The following is a 24,234-nucleotide window of genomic DNA, read 5'->3' on the forward strand; positions in this document are numbered from 1 at the left end:
GGATTGGGCCTTCATGTGCTTTCTTGCTCTCCCTACCCCCACTTATTTTACTTTCTTGATATTGTTAAAACTTCCCCCCCCCCTGCTTTTTTCTTCTCCTACGTTAACAGGACTATTTTCTCCTTCATAATAGCACTTCACTGCTAATTGGCAAAAAATGTTTAGAGCTGACATGTTCATTGAGAGAGGTGGTGGTATATTTCATTACTATTTGGGAAGTAATGGGATGTTAAAAACTCAGTATGTTAACTCTCTTTTTTGGAGCAGTTAGTTCTGGTGTTTCTTTTTTAATTAATGAGAATACTGTGGTGCTTTGCCACCCACATTCCCTAATGTCTTTTTCCCCCTCACATTATTTTTTTAAATGACATCAAGTAAACGTTATAACTTTGGGCAGCCTCCACTTGAAGTGCCAGGTTTAAGGGAGCCACGTGGATGTTTCTGAAATCTGGATAAACAACACATGAAAGTGGGAGTAAGTTCCACCTACTAGCCTTGCTCTCTTCCTTCACACATTGATCATATAAATCTGCCATATATGACTCTGACCACTGCAATATATGGAGTCTTGGTGCCATATACTGACTGGCACTGTTTCTCCAGGTTATCAGGGAGGGGTCGTTCCCAATCCTGCCTGGAGATGCCAGGGATTGAAAAGTATTCATGCAAAGCATTGAGCTGTAGTCTCTTCTACACAGCCCATGCATGTATCAGTGCACCTGGGTTCTGCACAGAAGACTCAAATGTAGTGTGCAGGTTGGAGTGCAACCAACGAGTGTGATTCTGCTCCACCTTCCATGTATTGATTAACCCTAGATTTTAGTGCATTCATGTCCGTAGATGTTTGCACAAGGCTTCTGAATCTCAGGTTTGTTCAAGTTAGTCTTCACTTCTTTCCTCTTTGCACAGCAGAAGTAAGGATTATATTGGACTGAAATCACAGGTGATGAGGATAAGAAAACTGGCAACTTTTCTTTACAGAAAATAGAAAACCATGTAGAACATTTGAATGCCATGAAGAACATTTGCTGTTCTTAATATCTGTTTAGTGATACATTTAATGTACAAGGTCATTCTATGCGCGTTTATTCAGAAGTAATTCCTACTGTGTTCATTGGGGCTTGCTTTCAAGTAAGAGTGCATAGAAGTTCAGCTTTTACAGCACCATCCGATGCATTTTTACTTGCAAGGTAAGCTCCCTACATTCAGTGTGAGTTACTCTCACACAAGTATCCATAGAATTGCAACCTTTGTGTATGCATGTGTGGAATTCTCTCTTTAAATTTTTCTTTCTTTTAATTTTTCAGTTTCATGCAATGGATACATTGCACAAGCACAACTATGATCTCAGCAGTGCCATTAGTGTCTTGGTTCCACTTGGAGGGCCTGTTCTATGTAGAGATGAGATGGAAGAATGGTCAGCTTCAGAAGCTAGTTTGTTTGAAGAAGCCCTAGAGAAATATGGCAAAGACTTCAATGATATACGACAAGATTTTGTAAGTAAAACTAACACAAGCATTTTCCTTTCTCTCGTCACACTTTACCCACACTTTACCAGCCTTTCTAGTGTTATAATAAGGCTAGCAATTATTTAAAATCCCTTTTATCAACGTTAATTTCAATGTTTTAAATAATGTTTTAAATAATTCGCTTCAGCTCAAATTGTTCTTCAGTGCCATAAACTGAAGGTTGTCAAAATGACAATATTCAAACACTAAAGTTTAGATGCTGTAAACATTTGCAGTTTAAACGGGATTGGGACTTGAATCTATTATACTGTGTTTACATAATCATGAAGCGTAGTCTGTGGTGTTGCATCCTTTTTGAACATAGATGGATGTTGCTGGTAGAAGAGAATAAAATTCCACCTGTCTTAGTTGGCTTCAACTAAAATTTATCATTTGTAACCTTGAAAAGAAGAGTATCTACATAAAATCCTGTAAACGTCTAACACAAAAGTCAGCTCCTAAACAAGAAGTTCCTACCCTGTTTCATCTTTCATGATATTAAAGTTAAAATAATTTAATCCCCATCCTGTTAAAATTCTAATTCATGTTTCTTAACTTCAAGATAAGATAAAACGGAAATCTGTGATCAGAGGGCGACTCTGCAAATTAGTTCTAATAACTCTTTATATTTTGTACGTTGACATGCTATGAATGTGGTATAATAAGTCTTAGCTATCTGCTGAGATTCAGCATAGCTGATAATGACTGAAAGTCAGAACAATTAGTGTAATGATACATCAGGTCATGAAAATGATATCTTGAAGATACACTGCTGATTTGTGACACATGGCATTTGCAATTGCCACTCCTGCCCTCTGGTTCTTCCTGTCTTGTGAATTAATTCTGCTGCTACATTAAGTAATAATAACTTGATAACTGAATACTTGCTATCATCTGCAGTGGGCTGCTACTGGCATGTTCTAACACATGCATTGTAACACCTGTGTCTTAACATGTAGGAAAATCTAAGTAAAGCAAGGTTTATAATTACCATGTAATCAGACTCACATCTAGAGGCTGTTCAGGAAAGCACACCTCAGAATGGATAAGGCAGGTTGCTTAAAGAGCCCACATAAACACCTTTCTGGGGTGTAAAAAGTGAACACATCAGAAAGAAGGCTTAAACCAGAAGGTTTTAAAAAAACCTTTAAGCATTTCATATGCAAGGAAGTACTGACCATGGTCACATGTGTACTGCAGAACTAATGATTTGTGCTAGCCATAGTTTGAACTTCTAAACTTACTACAGGCAAATCATGGTTCAAAGCTGCTTGTCTGGACATCTTGTCTTAGGACTCAGCTTTGTGAGTTAATGTCTTCAAGGTGCAATAGCCTCTTGAGACAATAACTCCCATAACCATGGTAGAGCAACCCTACTGAAGTGGTGCAGTGGTCCCAACTAGTTTGCTTAATTCAGACATAACAGCAAAGCAAAATGAGCCCAAAGCTAGCTTTCAGATTTGGATTTGTCACCGTCAAACAAACTATGGTTTATGAACAGGCTTGGGATCTGACATTAACTGAAACCATTGCTTATCTAAACACATGATAGTTTTCATGACATCTGAACCCAGTGACTGGATTTGGTTTCTCTTTCAGATTACCAACCTACATGCACATCCTGAAATGATTCTGTCCCATGAGTAGATTTCTGTCAGAATCCCCCGTCCCCTGCAAGGTTGAATTGACTCATGTTGCATTCCATAGAGTTACGGTGCAAACATATGTATGTTGACTCAGGAGTAAGCCCCAAGGAGTTATATGGGGCTTGTACCCAGGGAAGTATGCATAGGATTGTATCCTTAACTTCCAATTCTATACACACTGGAAGCAAGCTCAGTGGAAACAATGGGAACTTACTTCTGAGTAAACATGCATAGGATTGCACTGTTAGGGCCCGACCCTATCTTATTCAGCGCCGATGTTACATACGTACCACCGTCTCTGGGTGTCGCAAACGTGCATAAAGCATGTTCGCAGCACTGGGAACAGAGCACCAGCACCAACAGAGGAGATGAGCTTCATTTTGCTAACTTAGTGTTTAATGTTCCTGAGTATCTTAATAAAATGTGACTATTCCAAGACACAATAAATATTGTGCAAAATGTTTTTCAGCTTCCTTGGAAATCTCTGACTAGCATCATCGAATATTATTATATGTGGAAAACTACAGACAGATACATTCAACAGGTAATTTTTTCGTTAATTGTTTGAGGAAAGTTAATAACAGCCCATCAAGAAAACAAACATTAGAAGTTCCTATTTAGAAACTCAGATTAAAAATTAAATCTGATTTTATTTGGGTTCCTAACTCTAATGCTACAAAAGACCTCTATGAAAGGCACACCTAAATGGGAAATAGCATGTGAAATGATTCTGAATGACTGTCAGAACTGCCACTGAGGCACACAACATTGCATACTAATTCTGAAAGTTAAGCAGCATTTGAAATGTCCTTTCATTTTCCCAAGTGTAAAATTAGACACAATGAAGAAATTGAAGAATTATAGTGTGTACCACAAAAGTGACTTATGTTAAATTTTTAATGTTTCTTATACTATTCAAGAGGCACTGATTTCAACAGAAGCCTTCCCCAGCCTTCAGAATACCTTTTAAAAACATCACTTCCAGTTTGCTTCTGAAAACTGTAAGTTGCTTTTTTTGCCTCGAGGAGGCATTCTGAAGTCCACAGAGGCCGTAGGTGGATGCATGCGGCCTCTGCGGGCTTCAGAAAATTCTCTGGAGGTGACCAGAACACAGCTCCAGTTACCTCCAGACAGTTCAAATCTGGCCAAGTCTGGCTCAATGTGGGTCCGGGGGACCCATACTGAATCAGATTCACAGACAGAAAATCTGTGGATAAGTAAGCTCAACCTGTATTACATTTCTTCAAGGAGCTCCGAGTGACACACGTAGTTTCTCCATTTTAGGGCACAATCCTAACCCCTTATGGCACTGACATAAGGGCAATGCAGCTCTGAGGTAAGGGAACAAACATTCCCTTACTTTGAGGAGGCTAATGTGAGTGACACCCATCTACAGGATGCATCACATGTCCCCTTGGCACCGCTATGCCAGTGCTGGGAAGCACTGACATAAGGTGTTAGGATTGCACCCATAGTCTCACAACAATCCTGTGAGGTAGGCAAGGTTGAAAAATAGCCCAAGGTAACCAAATGAGCTTCATTGCTGAGCAGGGATTTGAATCCAGGTCTCCCCTGTGTTTGTCTGAGACTCTTGTCTATTACACCACACTGATTCTAGAGGATGGTATAGTCCGCTGTCAGTAGACCCTGTTCTGCTATGTTCAGTTTATTTAAAATTTGCTTCCATTTTTCTGGAACTGTTTGTTTTGCAGACAACTTGATTTGATACATAAGCACAAGACGGGGTGGGAGGGGTGTTAGACTACAAGGTTCTTTCTTTCCTTCCAACTCTATGAACCCCCCTCTTCCTAGAGGCACCCACCTGGGTCCTTCATCACAGGCTTTTAAGAGGCAAAATAAAACTCTTAAGCCTAGCATGTGAGCTGTAAATTGATACTTTACCCTGACTTTTCAGTTTATTGTGCCTGCCTTACAGCCCAATCCTATGCATATCTATTCAGAAGTAAGTTCCATTTAATTCAAGTAAGTGTGTATAGGATTTCAGCCATAGTTTTTATTGTCTAAATTAGTTTTGTTGATTTTATTGTTTGCAGAATGTTTCTCTGGAAAAACAGCTGCAAAATAATGCAATTATTCACTGCAAAATAATGCAATTCTGTAATTGTCATTAAGCACATGTCTACTTCTAATTACCCTTCCTGTAGCTGTGCCCTGTTGTAATTTGATTTGTTTATTTAACTTTATTCCTTGTTTTCTTGAATTGATGATGTTGCAAGTGTGACTTAGGAACACTTCTGTCATGTGGTGTTCCTTTTCAGAACTGTGGGTCTTTAAGTTGGTACCAGGTTGTTCTAACAGTTCCTTATAAGTGCATAGATAGTACTTTTCTTCATACTAAGAGGCCCAAGAAAGAACAAACAAGGAGCAGACTGGCCCATAGTTTTGCTGTACAAATCAGTAGGTGTCATTGTGGGAAAGCATGCTGGTGCTGAAAGTTATGCTGCTGTACAACTTATTTTGCAACACACCTTCAGTTGTAACTACACTTTGATTCAGAGTGTCATAAATTATTCTGTTTTGATGTAGGCATTTCACAAATCAATCTTTAATGATAATACTACTATTTAGATCCTTCAAAAAAGTCTTTTACATTGTACGTGGAAGGCAAATGCATATTTGAGGCCATCCTATCATTAGGCTACCATTACACTGGACAGAAAGCCATAGGCATTTCTGACATGATTAATATAACTTGAGTAATATACTTCAAAGTATTGTTCAATGTATTCTTCTGTAGAGGCTTATAAGTAATAAACTCAAACAACTTTGTGAATAGAATACTATAGTATAGTAGCGGTCATGCAAACAGTTCAAACCCTTCAGTGGATTGTGTTAGTAGAAGCCCAACTGTGTGGCAATTACTGGGGCTTTTGAACTGAGCACTAAAATGCTGTTTCTTCCCCAGGCAACTTAAAAGGCTTACATCGTTACAGTGTACATTTTAGTTCAGACAGTGTACACAGTTCAATGTAAATTTAAGTTCAGATTACAGTGAACATTTTTGTTCAGACAGCAAGTCTCTTGAAAATCCATTTGGATGCAGTGATACTTTACATCAAGGATGGGCAAACATTTTGGCAGGAGGACCCACTCTGGCACTGTGTTGGGGGCCAGGAGAAAAAGAATTAATTTACATATCAATTTGCATAAATTTACATAAATGAATATATTAGACAGAACTTATATGAATGAATAAATTTTACTGAGCTTATTTATAACACACATGAGAACTATAATTCAGGTGTGTAGAACCACATGAGAACTATGAACCTTCCTTATGAGGAAAGGCTACGGCGTTTGGGCCTCTTCAGCCTAGAAAAAAGACGCCTGAGGGGGCACATGATTGAGACATACAAAATTATGCAGGGGATGGACAGAGTGGATAGGGAGATGCTCTTTACACTCTCACATAACACCAGAACCAGGGGACATCCACTAAAATTGAGTGTTGGGCGGGTTAGGACAGACAAAAGAAAATATTTCTTTACTCAGCGTGTGGTTGGTCTGTGGAACTCCTTGCCACAGGATGTGGTGATGGCGTCTAGCCTGGACGCCTTTAAAAGGAGATTGGACAAGTTTCTGGAGGAAAAATCCATTATGGGGTACAAGCCATGATGTGTATGCGCAACCTCCTGATTTTAGAAATGGGTTATGTCAGAATGCCAGATGCAAGGGAGGGCACCAGGATGAGGTCTCTTGTTATCTGGTGTGCTCCCTGGGGCATTTGGTGGGCCGCTGTGAGATACAGGAAGCTGGACTAGATGGGCCTATGGCCTGATCCAGTGGGGCTGTTCTTATGTTCTTATATGAACTGTTTGCCACACACACCTCTTGCATAGTGAAAACATACAGACCAAGCCAGAAACACATGAAGACATAAGTTGTTCCAAAGCAATTGGGTGTGTGTGTGTGTGTGTGCGTGTGTGTGTGTGTGTGTGTGTAAAATAATGCCCAGGAAAAGGCAGAATACACACAAAGACCATAAAAGGCCTTGCTCGGCCCGCAGCTAACATCTGGTGGTTGTGACCAGCAGTTGCAGGCCAGCACAGGCTCCAACAGTCTCTGATGGGCCAGAGGCTTATTGGAGACTGGGGGCTCCCTGTGGGCCAGATTGGGGGACCCTGAGGACTGCAAATGGCCTCTGGGCTGGGGCTTGCCACTCCTGCTTTATATGAAGGTGAGATCAGGAAATGTCTTTGGGTTTACAAACAGCTTCTTGCCCTCCCCCCTTCATACCTACACTTTTCAGTACAATCTGTTTTGCAAGGTCAGGAAAATCTTATGTTCAGACAAACATGAGATCTCCATTACATTCTCCAGTTGTTAGTTCAGCAATTTTCAATCTTTTTCATCTCATGGCACATTGATAAGGCACTACAGTTAAGGTACACCATCAGTTTTTTGACAATTGACAAGGCACACTGTGCTGACAGCAGGGGCTCGCATCCCCCTACTAACAAATGATCCTCCCCCAAACTCCAGTGGCACATCTGCATACCATCTGCAGCACACCAGTGGTTGAAAAATGACTGCAGTAGTTCATGTGGTGAGAGCTGCATTGTGAATTCCAAAGAAGCTGCAACAAAGAACTAATTTGCATGTCCTGATACCATGTTTCCAAGTCTTGCCTGAAGGAGAAGGGAGGAGCGTGCACTTTTCTCATAGTGAGATGCACATTTGTTCGGTGCAGAGAGTAGGACCACAGGCTTTCCATTTGGCTGAGGACTTGACACATGGGGAAAAGAAACACACACCACTCACACTTCTTCTCTTGCTGATTCCTTGGAATCTTTGAAGCAGCTCTCTCTTCAGTTGTGGTTTCAGTTCTATCAAAACCCCTTTAGAACCACTAGGTGGAATTTGGTTCAGAAAAGTGATGCTATTGATGCTGTCATTTTGGAATCATGCAAATAAGCTGATAGCATAACTGAGAATGCTGTGATGAATTCAAGGTGGTGGCTTCCATGATAAAGATGAACTTGGATTCTCAAGGTTGATTTATTTATTTTAAACATTTGGCTCCATCATTTCCACTGTCTAGTCTTCAACATGCCCCACAACATGAAAACAAAATGCAATTACAGGTCCAACCTTGTTATACATGGATTTTTTAATACACGGATTTGACTCAACAGGAATGGCCCCTGCAAATGAGAAGGAATGTGCTGATCCCTGGAGAAGGGGAAAAATGCATCCTTTTAAAATCACAGTTTAAAAAACTGCTTTTTACTGTTGTGGAGAAACAGTCATGCAAGTGATTACAGATATAACCTAAGTAGCCACAGATTTTTCTATCAACTTGATGAAAAGTACCCTTTAAAATTAAACAATCCTTTAACAATAGTCTCATTAATGCAAGAGAGGGCAACCCACTGACCATCCATCAATCATTCTCTCACTCCTCCCTTCCCCCTCAGCACATGAAAGAAGGCTAAATGGAAGTGATTATAAGCCATTCTTTCTGCCTTGCTGGGGCTCCTGGTGAGGGGAGAGATTGCTATCTCCTAGAGACTGATTGCCTCTGTGTGCATTTCAAAAGGTCAGCAAGGCTGTTTTTCAATCACTGGAGCAAAGGAACTTGTTCTTTAAATTGATTTGCTGTAGTGCATTTTTTGCCATCCACATGGGTTCAGGGAATGGAAACTTTACGAATAATGAGACTCAACCTGTACAATAAAAAGTTGAGTAACATTATTAAGAATCATAAGAGCAGAGATGCAGCAAGAGCAAATCAATCCTAGAATGCATGGACAAATAAAACTGTATTAAACTGCTACCTGAAAGGTAGCCATGTTTGTGTCACTTACCAAGAGATTCTTCCATAAAACACTTTAAATGTGGAACATTGCCACAGAGAAGGCACTAGTCACCACCTGCCTGATCTCTGAAGGTGGAGGCACCTTGACTAATGCCTCCGAAGCAGCTGATCTTAAAGACTAAGCAGGTTCATCATGTTGTTGAAGGGGAAATGTGATATTAAATTTGTGCGAATATTAAATTTGTTCATCTCTTTTACCAGAAACGTCTAAAAGCTGCTGAAGCAGAAAGTAAATTGAAGCAAGTTTACATACCAACCTAGTAAGTATAGCAAACATTAATACTCTTTAAATAAACACAAAATGCTTAGACATCAAATCCTGTCTTTTTTTTAAATTGAGCAAGCATTTATAAAAGCTATAAAATGCCACATAGGTGGGTAAAGCCTAATAATATCAATGGTGACATTTACAAACCAGTGTTTTACAATTAATTCCTTATGTAGAACAGCTGATGCAAACATTCATTGTAGCATAGTTCTCTCAGGACTGGTTTTGACACATCAGCATTTCATGGTTGCTCATAATTTGTATGAGGCAGTACAAGTTGTGTATTCATGTGCTTCCCCTCCCACCCTGCTTTGTCCATGAGGAGAGCAGGTCTTAAGCTTGTATTTTCAATATGTATTATACTGCTTTTTTCTGCTACATCAAAATACAGAAAACTTATTGCATGTTAGCAATAAGCACATATTTAAAAGACCGTGTAGTTTGATCTCCAATAATTGCAGACTAATGAAAATTGTAATTGTAAAATTAACAATATAATCCCTACTTTGTCTTGATGCAACAGGTAAAAAAAAGAGGTGAAACCTCTTTATCTTGATTCATTCCTCTCAGTCCTTGGTTCTAAACTCCTTGGGAGTTTGAGACCCAAGATAAGGGGGGAGGGGCTAAAGCAGCAACACAATCCTCAGGATTGCACTGCTGCAGGGGATGGGAGGGAGTTTTTTTTACTTACCTGGAGCCAGCGCCGGGGCCCTGGGGCTCCATGAAGCCCTCTACAGGGATCCCCATGCCTCTAGATAGCTAAAAATAACAAACTGAGCACTTCTGAACAAACCAGAAGTGCCTGTTTTTGGTTGGTTTTAGCTGTTTGGAGGTACAGGAAGCTCTGCAGAGGACTCCCAGGACCCCCAGGACTCCAGCACTGGCTCCAAGTAAGTTTTTTAAAAAACACTCCTTTCTCTGGTAGCAGCACAATTCTGGGAATCGTATCATTGCGTTGCTCCTTCCTCTGCCCCTTAAGGGGACAGAGGCAGGGCTTCCCAGGCTGGGGCGTCACAACACCCCAGTTTGAGAACATCTGCTCTAGGTGATTTTGAGAAGAAGGAACGAGGACTTAAGTAAGCTATGAGTGGTTTGTTAGACCCCCACATTAAGGGATGTGCGGGTGTCATTACAGACTGTACATGCCATCCCTATGTCAATAGTATCTTAATTGTAACAATTTTTAATAGTTTCATATTTTTACATTCAGTAAGAATCCATTTGAAAACTGAACAATGGTATTTTCATGACTGCAACAGAAGAATCTAGAATATAAAATAGATCATTGGGTGTCAAAAGCTTCCTGAGATTCTCACTCATGAGTAGTTGATTGCTGATATATACCTGCTTTTTTCAAGACCTTTTGCTTTCTAAACAGAGGCAAATGCACTGTGTGCCTTTAGGGATGGTTATTATTACACAAGTCCTGGAAAAAAAAGGAATAGAACTCTATACGGGCTAGTTTGGTTGAATTGCTTAACTCATTTTGTTAGGGCAACTGATCATACATGCATTTTTCTTTAAAGCAACAAACCAAATCCCAGTCAAATATCCAGCAGTAATGGGAAGCCAAGTGCCATGAATGGAGCAGTTGGAACCCCTCATCAGGCCCAAAACTCGTTAATAGGTCGTGCTTGTGAAAGTTGCTACAGTAAGTAAGAATATCTTTGTCTCTTTACAGTACCTGAGTGCTCTCTCTCACTCACTCACTTACTCACTCATTTTGTAGCCCAAATTCCTCCTGCATTGGTGCAATGCTGTGATAGAATTTTTCAGGTTAGAAGCTGTTCAAAGGAAGGCCATCCTGACTAACTTACCTTAGATCTCCCTGTATGACCCTTGGGGACAACAGAAGAGGTTAAACAGTTAATTGGCAATCTAAAATTGGAAAAGGCCCTTGGCTCGGATGCAGTACCTCTGGAGCTTCTCAAAAGTGATTCTGACTGGTGGGCTCAGCTTCTTGCACTACTTTTAGAACAGGATCCATACCCAAAGATTAGCTTATGGCAGTGATTGTACTGATTTTTAAAAAGGATGACTGAATCCCCGGCCAGTTATAGGCCTATTAGCTTGCTGTCAGTAGTTGGCAAGGTATACATGAGGTACTTACACAATAAGCTCTTGGCCCGGATAACATCTTGCAATATACTTGGCCTCAGCAGACGGGTTTCCACCAAGGTAAGTCTACCATTGAAAATTGTCTGATTTTCATATTGTTCACAAGCAAGTCAAAGTATCCAGATCAAGACTATATGTGGCTTTCATTGACTTCAAGGGAGCATTTGATTCAGTCGATTGAAACCTACTATAGACCAAACTCAATAGGATGGGAATAGATAAGACTCTTATTTCTGATTAGGTCTTTGTATACCGACACATCCTGTAAGGTTCGGTGTTCCCCATCAGGGAATTTAATAGCTACCAACAAAGGAAAAGTAGGGCTGTATTTTGGCACCTTTGTTGTTCAACCTGTTTGTGAATGATTTAGCTTTAGCCTTGAAGAGAGTGAACAGTCAGTGTCCAAAGCTTGGCAACCACTGGGTTCCGCTGTTATTATCATGATATGTTATTATAATTGTATGGTTCTCCTTTCATGTTCCCGTATGGGCCCTTTGAGATTGCTTGACAAAATGGTTGAATATCTATGGGCTAATAAGCTTGAGATCAATTATGCTAAATCTTTTTGCTAACAGGTGGAACGCCTACACATGATCTTGTAAGGGTAACAGGACTGAGCAAGTCCAGCAGTTCAGATACTTGGGCATTATCTTTCACTACAGACATTCTTGGGCTCCCCATCGCCATTCAGTAATAAACAAACCTAAACTTTCCTCCTCGGCAATTACAAAATTTTATCTTACCCAGGGGTGGTAGTTATGTACTGACTGCCCTTAAGGCATTTAAGGCGAAAGCTATTTCCCAAGCCCTTTATGGCATCCTGGTGTGGTTTAAGGTGCTAGATCTTTCTACGGAGCACAAACAATCTATTTTCCTGCAGAAAATTTTGGATATACTTTGCTGCATCCCCTATTCTGCCTTGTGCCTGGAAACCGATCTCATAAGGCTGAATACGCAGGGTTGGTTAAGATCTGCCAGATCCTGAATGGGCATCTTTTTTAACTTGGATACGGATGGCCTTTTAAATCAACTACTATCGGACTGAATTCTGCCTTGTGAGGTTTCAGAACTTTATGCCAAGTTAAAATCGATAGGTTTAGATACTGCGGGGGTTAGGCATGCTAGGATATGCCACTACACTTAGGGTCATTAGAGACAGAACTTTAGATATTGAACGTTGGGAATTGTTTAGCATGGCAAACACCACGTGTTCCCTGCTGTTTTTTCATTTTCCTATTATCTACCCAGAGATTACACCAATTGTATAAACAACAGACAAGGAGGGCCTTTATGTTAGCAAGGTACAATGCCATCCCTTCTGCTCTGCTGATAGGCCAGTATGTCGGTTTTCCTAAACTAGAAGGATTCTGTCCTGGTAGAATGAAGTGTTTAGACACGCTTGAACACATGTTTCTGTCCTGCTGTCTACATCAAGCTTCTCATCAGCAGGCAGAAGCCTGAGAAGTAGGGGCAAGAGACAGGGCCTTCTCAGTGGTAGTGCACTGACTATAGAATACCCTATAAGTTACTCCAATCCCCATCACTTCCTGCCTTTCAACAGGCAGTGAAAACTGTCCTTTCCAGCAGGCTTTTACTTAGATCTGTCTCTGCATGCATGCTACTTCCAACAACTGGTTTATGGTTTCTTGTTATGATTATTGTATACTATTGAACAGTGTTTCTCAATGTGTGCACCTCAGAGCCCTGGGGCTTCCCGAGACCATTGTTAGGAGTGGAACGGGTCCCAGAGACCAAAAGTTTTGAGAACTGCTATTATCTAACACTTTGTTTTTCATTTATAATTCATTATAATACTTTGAATAGCTGCCTTGGATGCAGTTCTGTTGTATAAAGGTGGGATATAAAAAATAGAAAGAACATATTGTGGGCTGCTGGATGCTTCACTCCTCCTCTCCCTTATTGTTGCAATTCTAAGCAGGGAGCATTTATCTTGCTCAGATATTGTGCATCCCTGCCGTATGGAATGCATTTGTCATCTAAATGCCCTAGATTTTCAGATAACTAGGACAATAGGTTTATATTAACAACAAAATGAAATGTTTTATTTATTTATTTATTTATTTATTTATTTATTTATTTATTTGAGTGGAAATAATTCTGTTTCTATTTTCAGGTATATATTTCTTACAGCAACATACTTTCACATTATATATGTAAGAATATGCATTTGTTAAAAGATTAATGCAGCATCAATCAACTGAATTTCACTATCTTCACCTTTCAGTCACACAGTCTCAACAGTGGTACTCTTGGGGTCCACCCAACATGCAGTGTAGATTATGTGCTCCTTGTTGGATATATTGGAAGAAATATGGTGGCCTGAAAATGCCAACACTGACAAATGAAGACAGATTTTCTCCTAGTCAAACGGAGGTAGGGCATTACTTATTGTGCAGTGATTATAGTGTAAGGTGCTGTTGGTGCTGAACATTTCATGCTGTTATGATTATGCAGAATGCCATGATTTCAATGCACAGTTAATTTTGCTGCTCTGGTGGCACACAGTACCTTTCATTATGTGGAATTACTTCTGTGGATGATTTATTTTCCCTTGCAAATGTATATTGGGCTCCTTTGAGTTAACAACGGTCAAAGTATCAGTGCATGACTTCTTCGATGTGGTAGATAGATGGCTATATCCATATACTCAAGAAGGCAAAATTTCCCTCCCCTACAGTTTTGTCATTCACCTAAAATACTTTCACAGAAGATTTAGTGGGGCAAATATCAAAATATGCCCCTCCTCCACAGGCTGAATTTTATCTGTTTCAATCCCATGTTTAGGAAATTCATGACCACTTGCCAGATCTGAGAATTTGTCCTGTTTAGATAGGCTATTAAAGGTTTCCTTTTAAGTTGGCATTTCATTTTCAAGTGTTATAGAAGTTACTTTGGTGTGTATTATCCTCTGTGTTCGCTGCCGATTTATTTTATGGTTTACTTTGGAAGTTTTAGTGTATGAAAACACGAAAACAGCAGAAAATATGAATTAGTAGATTAATAACTGAGACTATTAATTCTCTATTTTTGAGAACTCACTTGTTTTGAAAAATGTATCCTAAATAAATAATAAAATAAAGAGCATGAGAATTGTTTTGGTTGATCAGGCCGAGGTCCATCTAGACCAACCTTCTGTCTCCAACAGCACCAGCCAGACTGCAGTGGATTCTCATTATAGGGCATGATGGTATATGCTTGTCCCCATTTGTCCTCCCCATTGAATGGCATTCACTATATGAGTTGTGTGCATGGAGTTGTTGTTAGCAGTATATTTAGCTCTCATGGCCTAGACATTGATATCTGATCTTCTATGAATGACTTTAATGATGTGTTTGAGAAAGCCAAGTTACTTGTTGGAGGGTACAGTGGTGGTAGAAAGGTGACTGTGTTTGCTTCTGATTCAGAGAAGGTATAAGCCTCATAACAAGGCAGTAATTTAGGAATGAGAGAGGAGCTCCCAAATAGTAAAACTTTTAGAGCCCAATCCTATACATGTCTATTCATAAGTGTGGATAGGATTGCATCATCAGTCTTTTATCTGAATATTTATTTTTCTTACAGGATCCATGCATTAGAACACACATGTCAAGACAGGCAACTCAGGGAATACCAGTCCGGAACACCGGCAGCCCAAAATCTGCTGTGAAGACACGTCAGTCTTTCTTCCTTCATACTACATACTTGACTAAGCTTGCCCGGCAGGTCTGCAGAAATACCCTTCAGCTGAAACAGGCAGCGAGAAGACCTTTTGTCCTTATTAACTGTGCTGCCATTAGGGCAGAATGTAAGATGTTTCTAAATTCTTAGATTAATGTGCCATTATTCCAACCACCTTCTGTTGTCCTTTTTTTGTTTGTTTGTTCCTTTTGCAATAAACACATTTCTGTCTATAGCCCCTTTGTGTTTTTTTTAATCTTTATTTTCATTTGTCTTACTTGTCACCAAAGAAAATTTACTTAAAGTTCTGCAAGTTCTAGAAAAGTAAGTTTAGTATTTGATTGAATAATAAAAATAGGTTTCAAAAGGAGTTACAGAGAATGATCATAGTTTTGTATACATACCTCATATGCTGTCGTCATGTTTCCTTTAACACCATCTGGTGGAAAACCAATTTGTATCTCATAAAAACACGCCATATTTGGGGGAAAATACTGTTTTAAGGTGCTTTGAACCAATTCAGTGATGTGTTGCAAAGTTGAAGAAACATATGGGCTTAGAAGCAAACCAGTATAACCCAGTGCCCATGGTCCTTTCTAGACTTTGTGTTGATAACAAACACATGTAGGAGGAGGGCAGCATTTTGGTGATAGCTCCTGCCTCTTTAACATGTTCACATTTACGTTCAAAATGAGCCTAGGCTCAAGGAAACAAATGTGCATAGATTGGGTTGGAGTCTATCACAACAGAGCTCCTCCTGCACATGTTGGTTATCCTCCTCGAAAATACCTGAAAATGGTTACTGTGCAGCAGCCTTCAGTGGATAAAATGTAAGTATGAGGGAAATAAGTATGATGTTAAGATGAGGTTAAAAATAACCCACTTGTACATTATTCTGAAGAGCTTTTGGCTGTAAGAAAGCCAATGTTGATGCAAGCTTGGGTGATCCATGCAAGTAAATGAGTGTGAAAGGGAAGCATTAGGAGACATGGTACTTCTGTCCAAAATGGCAGCCATCCCCCACTACATTCCCTCTGTAGTGTGCAAGGTCACTGTTTTGATCTTATGTTGTGTTTTTCCTCATCTTTGCTTCATATAATTAATTGGCTGATCATGAGAAAACTTATGCCATGACTTTGGTCAAGTGGTTGTGCATGATACAGGATAAGACAGGGAGAACATAAGAACAGCCCCACTGGATCAGGCCATAGGCCCATCTAGTCCAGCTTCCTGTATCTCACAGCGGCCCACCAAATGCCCCAGGGAGCACACCAGATAACAAGAGACCTCATCCTGGTGCCCTCCCTTGCATCTGGCATTCTGACATAGCCCATTTTTAAAATCAGGAGGCTGTACATACACATCATGGCTGGTAATCCATAATGGATTTTTCCTCCAGAAACTTGTCCAATCCCCTTTTAAAGGCATCCAGGCCAGATGCCGTCACCACATCCTGCGGCAAGGAGTTCCACAGACCGACCACACGTTGAGTAAAGAAATATTTTCTTTTGTCCTAACTCTCCCAACATTCGGTTTTAGTGGATGTCCCCTGGTTCTGGTGTTATGTGAGAATGTAAAGAGCATCTCTCTATCCACTTTATCCTTCCCATGCATAATTTTGTATGTCTCAATCATGTGCCCCCGCAGGCGTCTCTTTTCTAGGCTGAAGAGGCCCAAACGCCGTAGCCTTTCCTCATAAGGAAGGTGCCCCAGCCCAGTAATAATTCTGGATGCTCTCTTTTGCACCTTTTCCACTTCCACAATGTCCTTTTTGAAATGTGGCGACCAGAACTGGACACAATACTCCAGGTGTGGCCTTACAATAGATTTGTACAACGGCATTATAATATTAGCCGTTTTGTTCTCAATACCTTTTCTAATGATCCCAAGCATAGAATTGGCATTCTTTACTGCCGCCGCACATTGGGTCGACACTTTCATCGACCTGTCCACCACCACACAAAGATCTCTCTCCTGATCTGTCACAGACAGCTCAGAACCCATTAGCCTATATGTGAAGTTTTGATTTTTTGCCCCAATGTGCATGACTTTACACTTACTTACATTGAAATGCATTGGAATTCAACATGGGGATATCCCTGTCAAGTGTAGAGTGTAGACCTTTCCCAACAGGATATTTGACAGAGGTACAAATCTGTCTCTTTTCTAACAGGTCTCTGTTTGCTTCACCATAATCAGCTCTGGGTGCTGATCAACCTGATTAGAGCTTTGAAATAAAAAAGCAGAAAAGCAGCTCCTTTTTTGCAAAGTTGAGGATTGACCATTTTTTGCTCACTTAAACATTCCCTTTGAAAGGAAAACCACTTTGATGGCATTCTTGTTTTATTATACTCTTTGTTTTCATTTATATGGATCTTTGCTTCATACAGTATAGATTTTCACATTATTGTTTGATCTGTTTTGGCTTTGCTTATTCCTTTTCTTTCAAAGTAGCACTTTTATAGAATGAAATGCATTTTTATCCAGGTTGGATTTTAATATTGCTTTGAAATGGGGGAAAAATGGTTATTAGAAACAAAGCATCCCACCAGCACTCTGTGGGCACTCAAGCTTCACAGGTAAGGTTCCTGGATAAGCTTCTCCATTGACTCCATTGACTGATGCAGATGTTGTTTCAAAAAAGAGTATTGGTGTGGATTGTGGCTTTCCTCTTTTGATGTGAATGCAGTCTATATTATGTCCACTAGAGCAGATGTTTTGCTTTGTGTGAATCGCTGCAGATCTTAATCCTTTACGCAGCTGAAATAATCATGTCTGAATATGTTAGTAAACATAGAATTACAGTGATAGGATTCATTCCATTGAGTACTGCTAATATGCCGCCTCCATTCATTTCAGAGAAACGTATATTTTAATCCTTATAAGTGGCACTGAAATTAATAAATACAGATAAAAACTATTTAGTATTACTTTGAGGACTACTCCAAACATAGCTATGAGAACAATTTTGATTCACCTCTTTAAAAAAAAACAAAAACATTTAATTGTCCAGACTGTGTTTATGTAATTGTAGATTCCACTGACTTTGAGAATAGCTCTTTGATATGTTACGACACAAGCGGCGGCGAGGAAGCTGCCACGAAGGCTTCTGTTGGCCTCCGCACATCGGCGCATCTACATACGCCGACGCAGCTTCCTCCCACGGAGGCACAAACGTGCTTTATGGCACGTTTGCGATCATCCTATGCTGGCCCAAGGGACTTGGGCATAAGGCACAGGGGATTGCGCCCTATGTCCAATAATCTCCTGGTCCAATAATCTCCTATGTCCAATGTCTCCTGGTCACCTGCCTGCAAAAACAGGAGAATTGTCAAGTCCCTGGCAAGGCATCATGGCACATGGACTGCAATCAGCTTGCTCAGTCACAGATTGGTCATGCATTGTTTGGATTTATATGCCCAGTTCTTAGCCACAAAGGGCGCAATCCTAACCTCTTATGTCAGTGGTTTCTATCACTGACATAAGGGCAGTGCAGCACTGAGGTAAGGGAACAAACATTCCCTTACTTTGAGGAGGCCTCCGTGAGTGACACCCAACTGCAGGATGCAGCACATGTCCCATTGGCACCGCTATGCCAGTGCTGGAAAGCACTGACATAAGGGGGTAGGATTGCGCCCAAAGTGTACTTACTTCCTCAGCATTGCTGGTGGCATGCCTATCAGCAAAGGGTTTTTAAATGATACAGAGTAGATTGTATCCCAGCAGTGTTATAGGACTATAGTGCTCTTTGGTTTCCAGGGCTGAACAAACAAACTGCCATGAACAAACAAAAGGCCCTGTAACATGCTTCCCCCCCCCCAAAAGAGGGAAAACACTGGACCAGGGCACCCACTGTTAACTAAAGTCAGCAGGCATATTTGTGGTTCTGCTCTGTGACATGGTAATACAACATTTACAAAGTGGAAGTTTTTATTGTTTTCTGTATAGCCCCACCCATGTAGAATGTTTCATGTGTATATGTTTTAACTGAATGAAGTGGTGGAAGGCTTCCAGATGGGCTTCAGTGCTCTCCAAATATGGCACGTGTCTTGACCCTACCTGGAAATTGATGGGAATTACTTTCAGGTAAATCAGTTCAGGATCAAGGATTACTATAGTTAAGAAAAGTTTCAGAATTGATTTTGAACATAGTTTGAGGAATTTCTTCCTGCCATTTTTGTTTTTTAACAGCAGGGCTCTAAGCTGGAATCATTGCTGTCCGTGCTAATGAGCTCTGTACGGAAATGAACCATGTTATGTTTCAAAGAAAATGACAGAGGAAAATGGCATTCAGCTATATGTGAATTGGCCAAATGCAGACCTCTCATTGTTCTGCTGGAGGAAGTTCTTTTTGGTACTGAGCAATTGGAGCTAGAACTTTAAAAAAATTTGTTAAGTGTTTCCCAGAAAAGAATAGTCCTGCTGGGCCGTTTCATTTTGCGTTCAAAAATATCTCAAATTATTTGCTACACTCCCATTTTGCACATTTCAAGTGCATAATGGAGAACTTCCCGCTCCACAAAATAACTCCTAATGAAATATAACCCTATGTTAATGAGAGATTACAAATAGAATGGGAAAGTGCCTTCAAGTGAAAGGACAAACACCTGAAAGACCTCAGAAGCCATGGTGGCTTTTGTAATAAATGCATTAAGGGTTATACCACCTGTTCCTGATTTTGAAGGCTTGATTGTATTTCAGGAGCTCTGAAGTGAGTTTGGAGTGAGTTTGTATTTTGCAAGGCTGGAAGAGAGGAGATTTGTAGGCCAGAAGAGAATTCCTTAGTTTGGTGTACATGTTTTGCAAGCAGAAGGTTCCAGATTCAATTTCCAGCATATCTACTTAGCCTGACTGTGATTTTCAAAGGTAGTAGGGCTGGCCTAAGACTTGCTGGCACCTGAGATGGCATGCTGTTTCCCCTGTGCTAACATGCCACCCTCTGCAGCTCCCTATATGTGCTTTGGAGGAGCTTGGTCTTCCTCTCCAGAAATAAGAGGGGAGCAGCAGTCGGGAAGGCAGTGAGTCAGAGGTGACATCACCACTTCATATACCATTTCCAGATCTCCTTTAAGCCTCTTTATAAGCACTGTTTCAGATATGGTTCCAAATAATTAATGTAATCACCACTGCAAGGTTTTAAACTGCAAAACCGTGGAAAACCCAGGAGGGTCCAAAAATAGAGAGCTGGTATTTTGAGACATTAAAGGGTAAAACTTACATACGTTATTTTTCTGAGATGGTAGGGAAGGAGTTAAAGTCTAGGCTTTTGTGAGTGTTAGAACAACTCCATGGTTTACTGAAATAGGCATTATATTCTGAATATTATGATGGAAATAATCTGAATATTATGATGGAAATTCTGAATTCAGAAGGAGCCTAGCAATTTATAGTTCTATTATGCCTGTCTTAAGGCTAATAGGATATGATTAGGTTTTTATAATGGAACTTTGTTCTGTCTTTGACTTAGTATAATAATACTTTTATATCATTGATTATGGCAAAAATGCCAAAAAGATAAAGAAGAATAGGTTGTTCTGTAGGATATATTGCATAGTATGGGGAGGCTGTTTTGTTTGCAATACTCTGTCATTGATTTCGACACATTGGTGTGCTGCGAAAAGTGTGCAGATGCACTGTGGGAGTAGGGGAGCACAGTGTTGAAAATAGTTGAAAAACCTTTCTAGGTTCTGCAGCTCTGTTTCTAGGGCCATTGACCATAGTAACAAATTGTTTTTTTCCTCTTCCGCTGGGGTAGGGGCAGACAATTCATTGCTACAGGCAGTTGCCCTCAAAACAGAGCCACAGAATTTGGAATAGTCTCTCAGAAACCAAGACTGACATCATAAGAGGTAAAAACCACAGAGAAGAACATAAAGGTCACTCAAAGAAAAACACTGAAGTTGTTCTATGTCAGTCACGTAGAAATAGGCCAGTGCATAAGCTTGAAGCACTAGGTTGCTGAACCCTGAGGCAAAATCCTGTCCTGGTTCCTGCATGCCCACCTCCACCTAACCCTTTCTGATAGCTGCCACTGCCACTAAGAGTTCAAGGTTCGGGTCACCCTTACATGGTTTGCGAAGCCATCCCCTGTCTGGCTTCATATCCACATAGTCACCCTTCCCAGAGAATTTTTCCCTCAGTGGAGTTGTGAGTAAAGTGTGTTTGGCAATGGGGACTGGAAGTAAGCTGCAGCTCAGGAGCTGAGTCCACCCTCCTCCTCTTCTTTGTCCTTAACATCAGACTTCTCCTACATCCACTGCTGTGCCTCCCCCCAAGCATGCTTCCTTGTGCAAATCTGACCTCTGCAGCAGAGCTCAAGTGCACCTAAGAGAAGGCAAGATGCAGAAAAATGACAGTTTAGCACCCCCTGCCTGTGCACCCAGCTTCAGATATTTATTTTAAATACGTACTTCTCTATGAGTGGGGCAGATTCAGGCTTAAATATGGGTATCTGCCACCATCTTAATTTGGCCCTAATCTTATCTGTTGCATCACAGGGTCATTAAGAACATAAGTTCTTTCTCCTTCCTTTTCAGTACATGGATGCATTTTGCTATGGAAGAAGTGGCTTGGTAATGTCTATTCCGTAAACCTGCCAAGGCCTCTTGCCAGGTTTTTCAGTTGTTTATTCTGGCTTGGGAGGCCTCAAAAGGACCTCACAGACGGCTGTTGCCCTTTTAGCTCTTATGTTTCCCAGATCTATGTTAAACCAAGACCTCTTCTAAAGTACAGGGCAGAAGAGGGGCTAGGTTTCAATGCCCCGTTGTCCCTGTCAATTTAGAATGTCTTTCCCTCAGATTTTCTTTTAAGATAGTTTCCCCACACATTTACCTGTTCCTCATCCTGCAGTTACTGGCAAAAATTAAAGAGTCTGATGTTCACGTGGGTTTTATTGTGTGTTAGTAGCTTGCAACGTAAGAACTCTCACAGAATACCCATATAAAATCAAGCAAAATAAAATGTACACTGGCATTCTCACAGTGCGTGCCCGAGATCTTTTGTTTCTCATATGTGATTAGGCCATACCAATATAAAGTACCTCCTCTTGAAAGGTGACAGATTTCAGATATGTTATTTTTTCCACTCTGTTGCGCACCTGTCATAGACCGGGACGGTGCAAAAGCCCCAGGCACCGGCCACTAGGACCCTGCGGAAGCCTCTCGCAGGCTCTCGCAGGGGGTAGAAACTGTGCTTCCGGAATACCGGAAGCACAGTTTATAGCGTCGGGGAACATCAGGGAGGCTTTCCCGACGTGGGCGGAGGTCGCGCAAGACTCCATGAGCCTCTGGTGAGTAGGGGTGGCGGATTTTTGCACTGGGGGGTGGTGACAGCCTGCAGGGGGATGCCATCGCAGAGCTTTGCCCCGGGGGGGGGGCGGCTGTGGAGGTCTGCAGCTGTTTCCACTAATGTATCTTTGGCCACTACAGATTATGGAGTGCTATTGTTTTTCATGCTGGATAACTGAAATACCAAATGTTACATTTGCTTTTGAATTTTGGCTGAGGCAAGGCTGGCTGAATTTTTGTCTTGCTGATGCTAGAACTCTAAATTGCATTTTCAAAGGCTTACCCTGCAACCCCAGCCATGTCTACTCAGAAGTAAGTCCCTTGTGCTCGTTGGGGCTTATTTCCAGGGAAGTGTGTCTAGGATTCCAACCTTAGATTTGTGTGGGGAGTGTGTTCAGATAGGACTACCTAAAAGAAAAAATGTGGGGAAAAGATAAACGTTAGTCCATTGAATTTTCATGAAAAGGATAAAGGAGTCATTCCTGAAAATAAAGGCCATAAAGGAGTCATTCCTGAAAATTAAGCCAGTCAGTCTTAGGGCGCAATCCTAACCAATATTCCAGCACTGACCTAGCCGCAATGCAGGCCCAAGGTAAGATAACATGTCCTTACCTTGAGGAGGCACCCTCTTGACTACCTCCCACTGCAGGATGCAGTGCACTCCACATTGGACAGCTATATCAATGCTGGAAAGTTGGTTAGGAATGTGCCCTTATTGTTATACATATGTAGTACCTTATACAGCAACCATCATTATTTCACTGCATAGTTGCCTGAATTTGGGGTGTGTTCAGAAGCTATTTGGAGCCTGCTACTTCTCCTACTCTTCCCATGACCTGATTCTGAAAAAAAGAAGGCAATAGAGTGGAAGAGGAAGTGTGTCCTGTTAAGGACCAAATTAATACATTACATTTGAAAAATGGTTGATGCTACAAAGACCCTGGTAAGGCAACCATTTTGTAGTAGCAGCATTGCCATAATAGTAACAAAGCATTAGGCCCTGAGAGAGAAGGAATCAACATGTGAAGGAACCTCCTCCAGAAAGAGTACATGAAAACTGAATAGTGGAGCACTTTGGGATATCCCCACATGACATCTTAGGATATAGTCCTCCTCATGAAGATAAACTGAAGGCTATGCTCAGTATGTGGTGTTCAGATGATTACAAGAGCATCATAATTCTGTGTGAAAGATATAATGAGGCATGTCTTCCAGAATAATCACTCTAGAGCAGAGTTTCTCAAACTGTGGGTCAGGACCCACTAGGTGGGTCGCGGGCCAATTTCAGGTGGGTCCCCATTCATTTCAATATTTTATTTTTAATATATTGGACTTGATGCTACCATGGTATGTGACTGCATCTAGGGAAATGTTTCAGCTCTGTACTTTTTACAGGCTATTATGCATATGCTTTTAACCATGCTAGTAATTGGGACTTACTCCTGGGTAAGTGTGGGTAGGACTGTTAAAAAATTTACCTGCTTGATGATGTCACTTCCAGTCATGACATCACTTCTGGTGGGTCCTGACAGATTTTCATTCTACAAAAGTGGGTCCCAGTGCTAAACACCTGAGAACTACTGCTCTAGAGGTACCAAAGTGTGTTCTAAAAATGTAGCATTCATCTTAGCCTTCCAACTCTGTACAGAGGCTGGGGTAGTAGAATCTTGGTGCCTCCTTGAACACAAACAAAGGAATAATTTGATCAAGAATAGTTTGGCAATCCCAAACACACTTCTCTGGAAGTGTGAGCTACATCCATCTCAGTAAGACTTTATTCTGTGTCAACATATATAGGACTGTTGTTAAACAACATCATTATGAACTCCTCTTCTTTTGATCTCATGACTAACCTATTAATGACAGTGTGATGAGGTTCAAATGCCATTTA

At 40.8% G+C, this 24,234-nt stretch overlaps 1 protein-coding gene across 1 annotated transcript in view; it reads left to right on the top strand.

Annotated features, from left to right (window-relative positions):
- Positions 1-24,234, top strand: part of MTA3 (metastasis associated 1 family member 3) — a 136,449-nt gene that overhangs the window by 66,629 nt on the left and 45,586 nt on the right. The window contains exons 9-14 of the mRNA XM_066611779.1: positions 1,308-1,496; positions 3,624-3,698; positions 9,195-9,253; positions 10,788-10,912; positions 13,625-13,773; positions 14,962-15,184. Coding sequence (XP_066467876.1) covers positions 1,308-1,496; positions 3,624-3,698; positions 9,195-9,253; positions 10,788-10,912; positions 13,625-13,773; positions 14,962-15,184 — 820 coding nt within the window. The remainder of the gene's footprint in view (positions 1-1,307; positions 1,497-3,623; positions 3,699-9,194; positions 9,254-10,787; positions 10,913-13,624; positions 13,774-14,961; positions 15,185-24,234) is intronic.

The sequence above is a fragment of the Tiliqua scincoides genome, chromosome 1 (genome assembly GCF_035046505.1).
Source record: "Tiliqua scincoides isolate rTilSci1 chromosome 1, rTilSci1.hap2, whole genome shotgun sequence".
NCBI classification, from domain to species: domain Eukaryota; kingdom Metazoa; phylum Chordata; class Lepidosauria; order Squamata; family Scincidae; genus Tiliqua; species Tiliqua scincoides.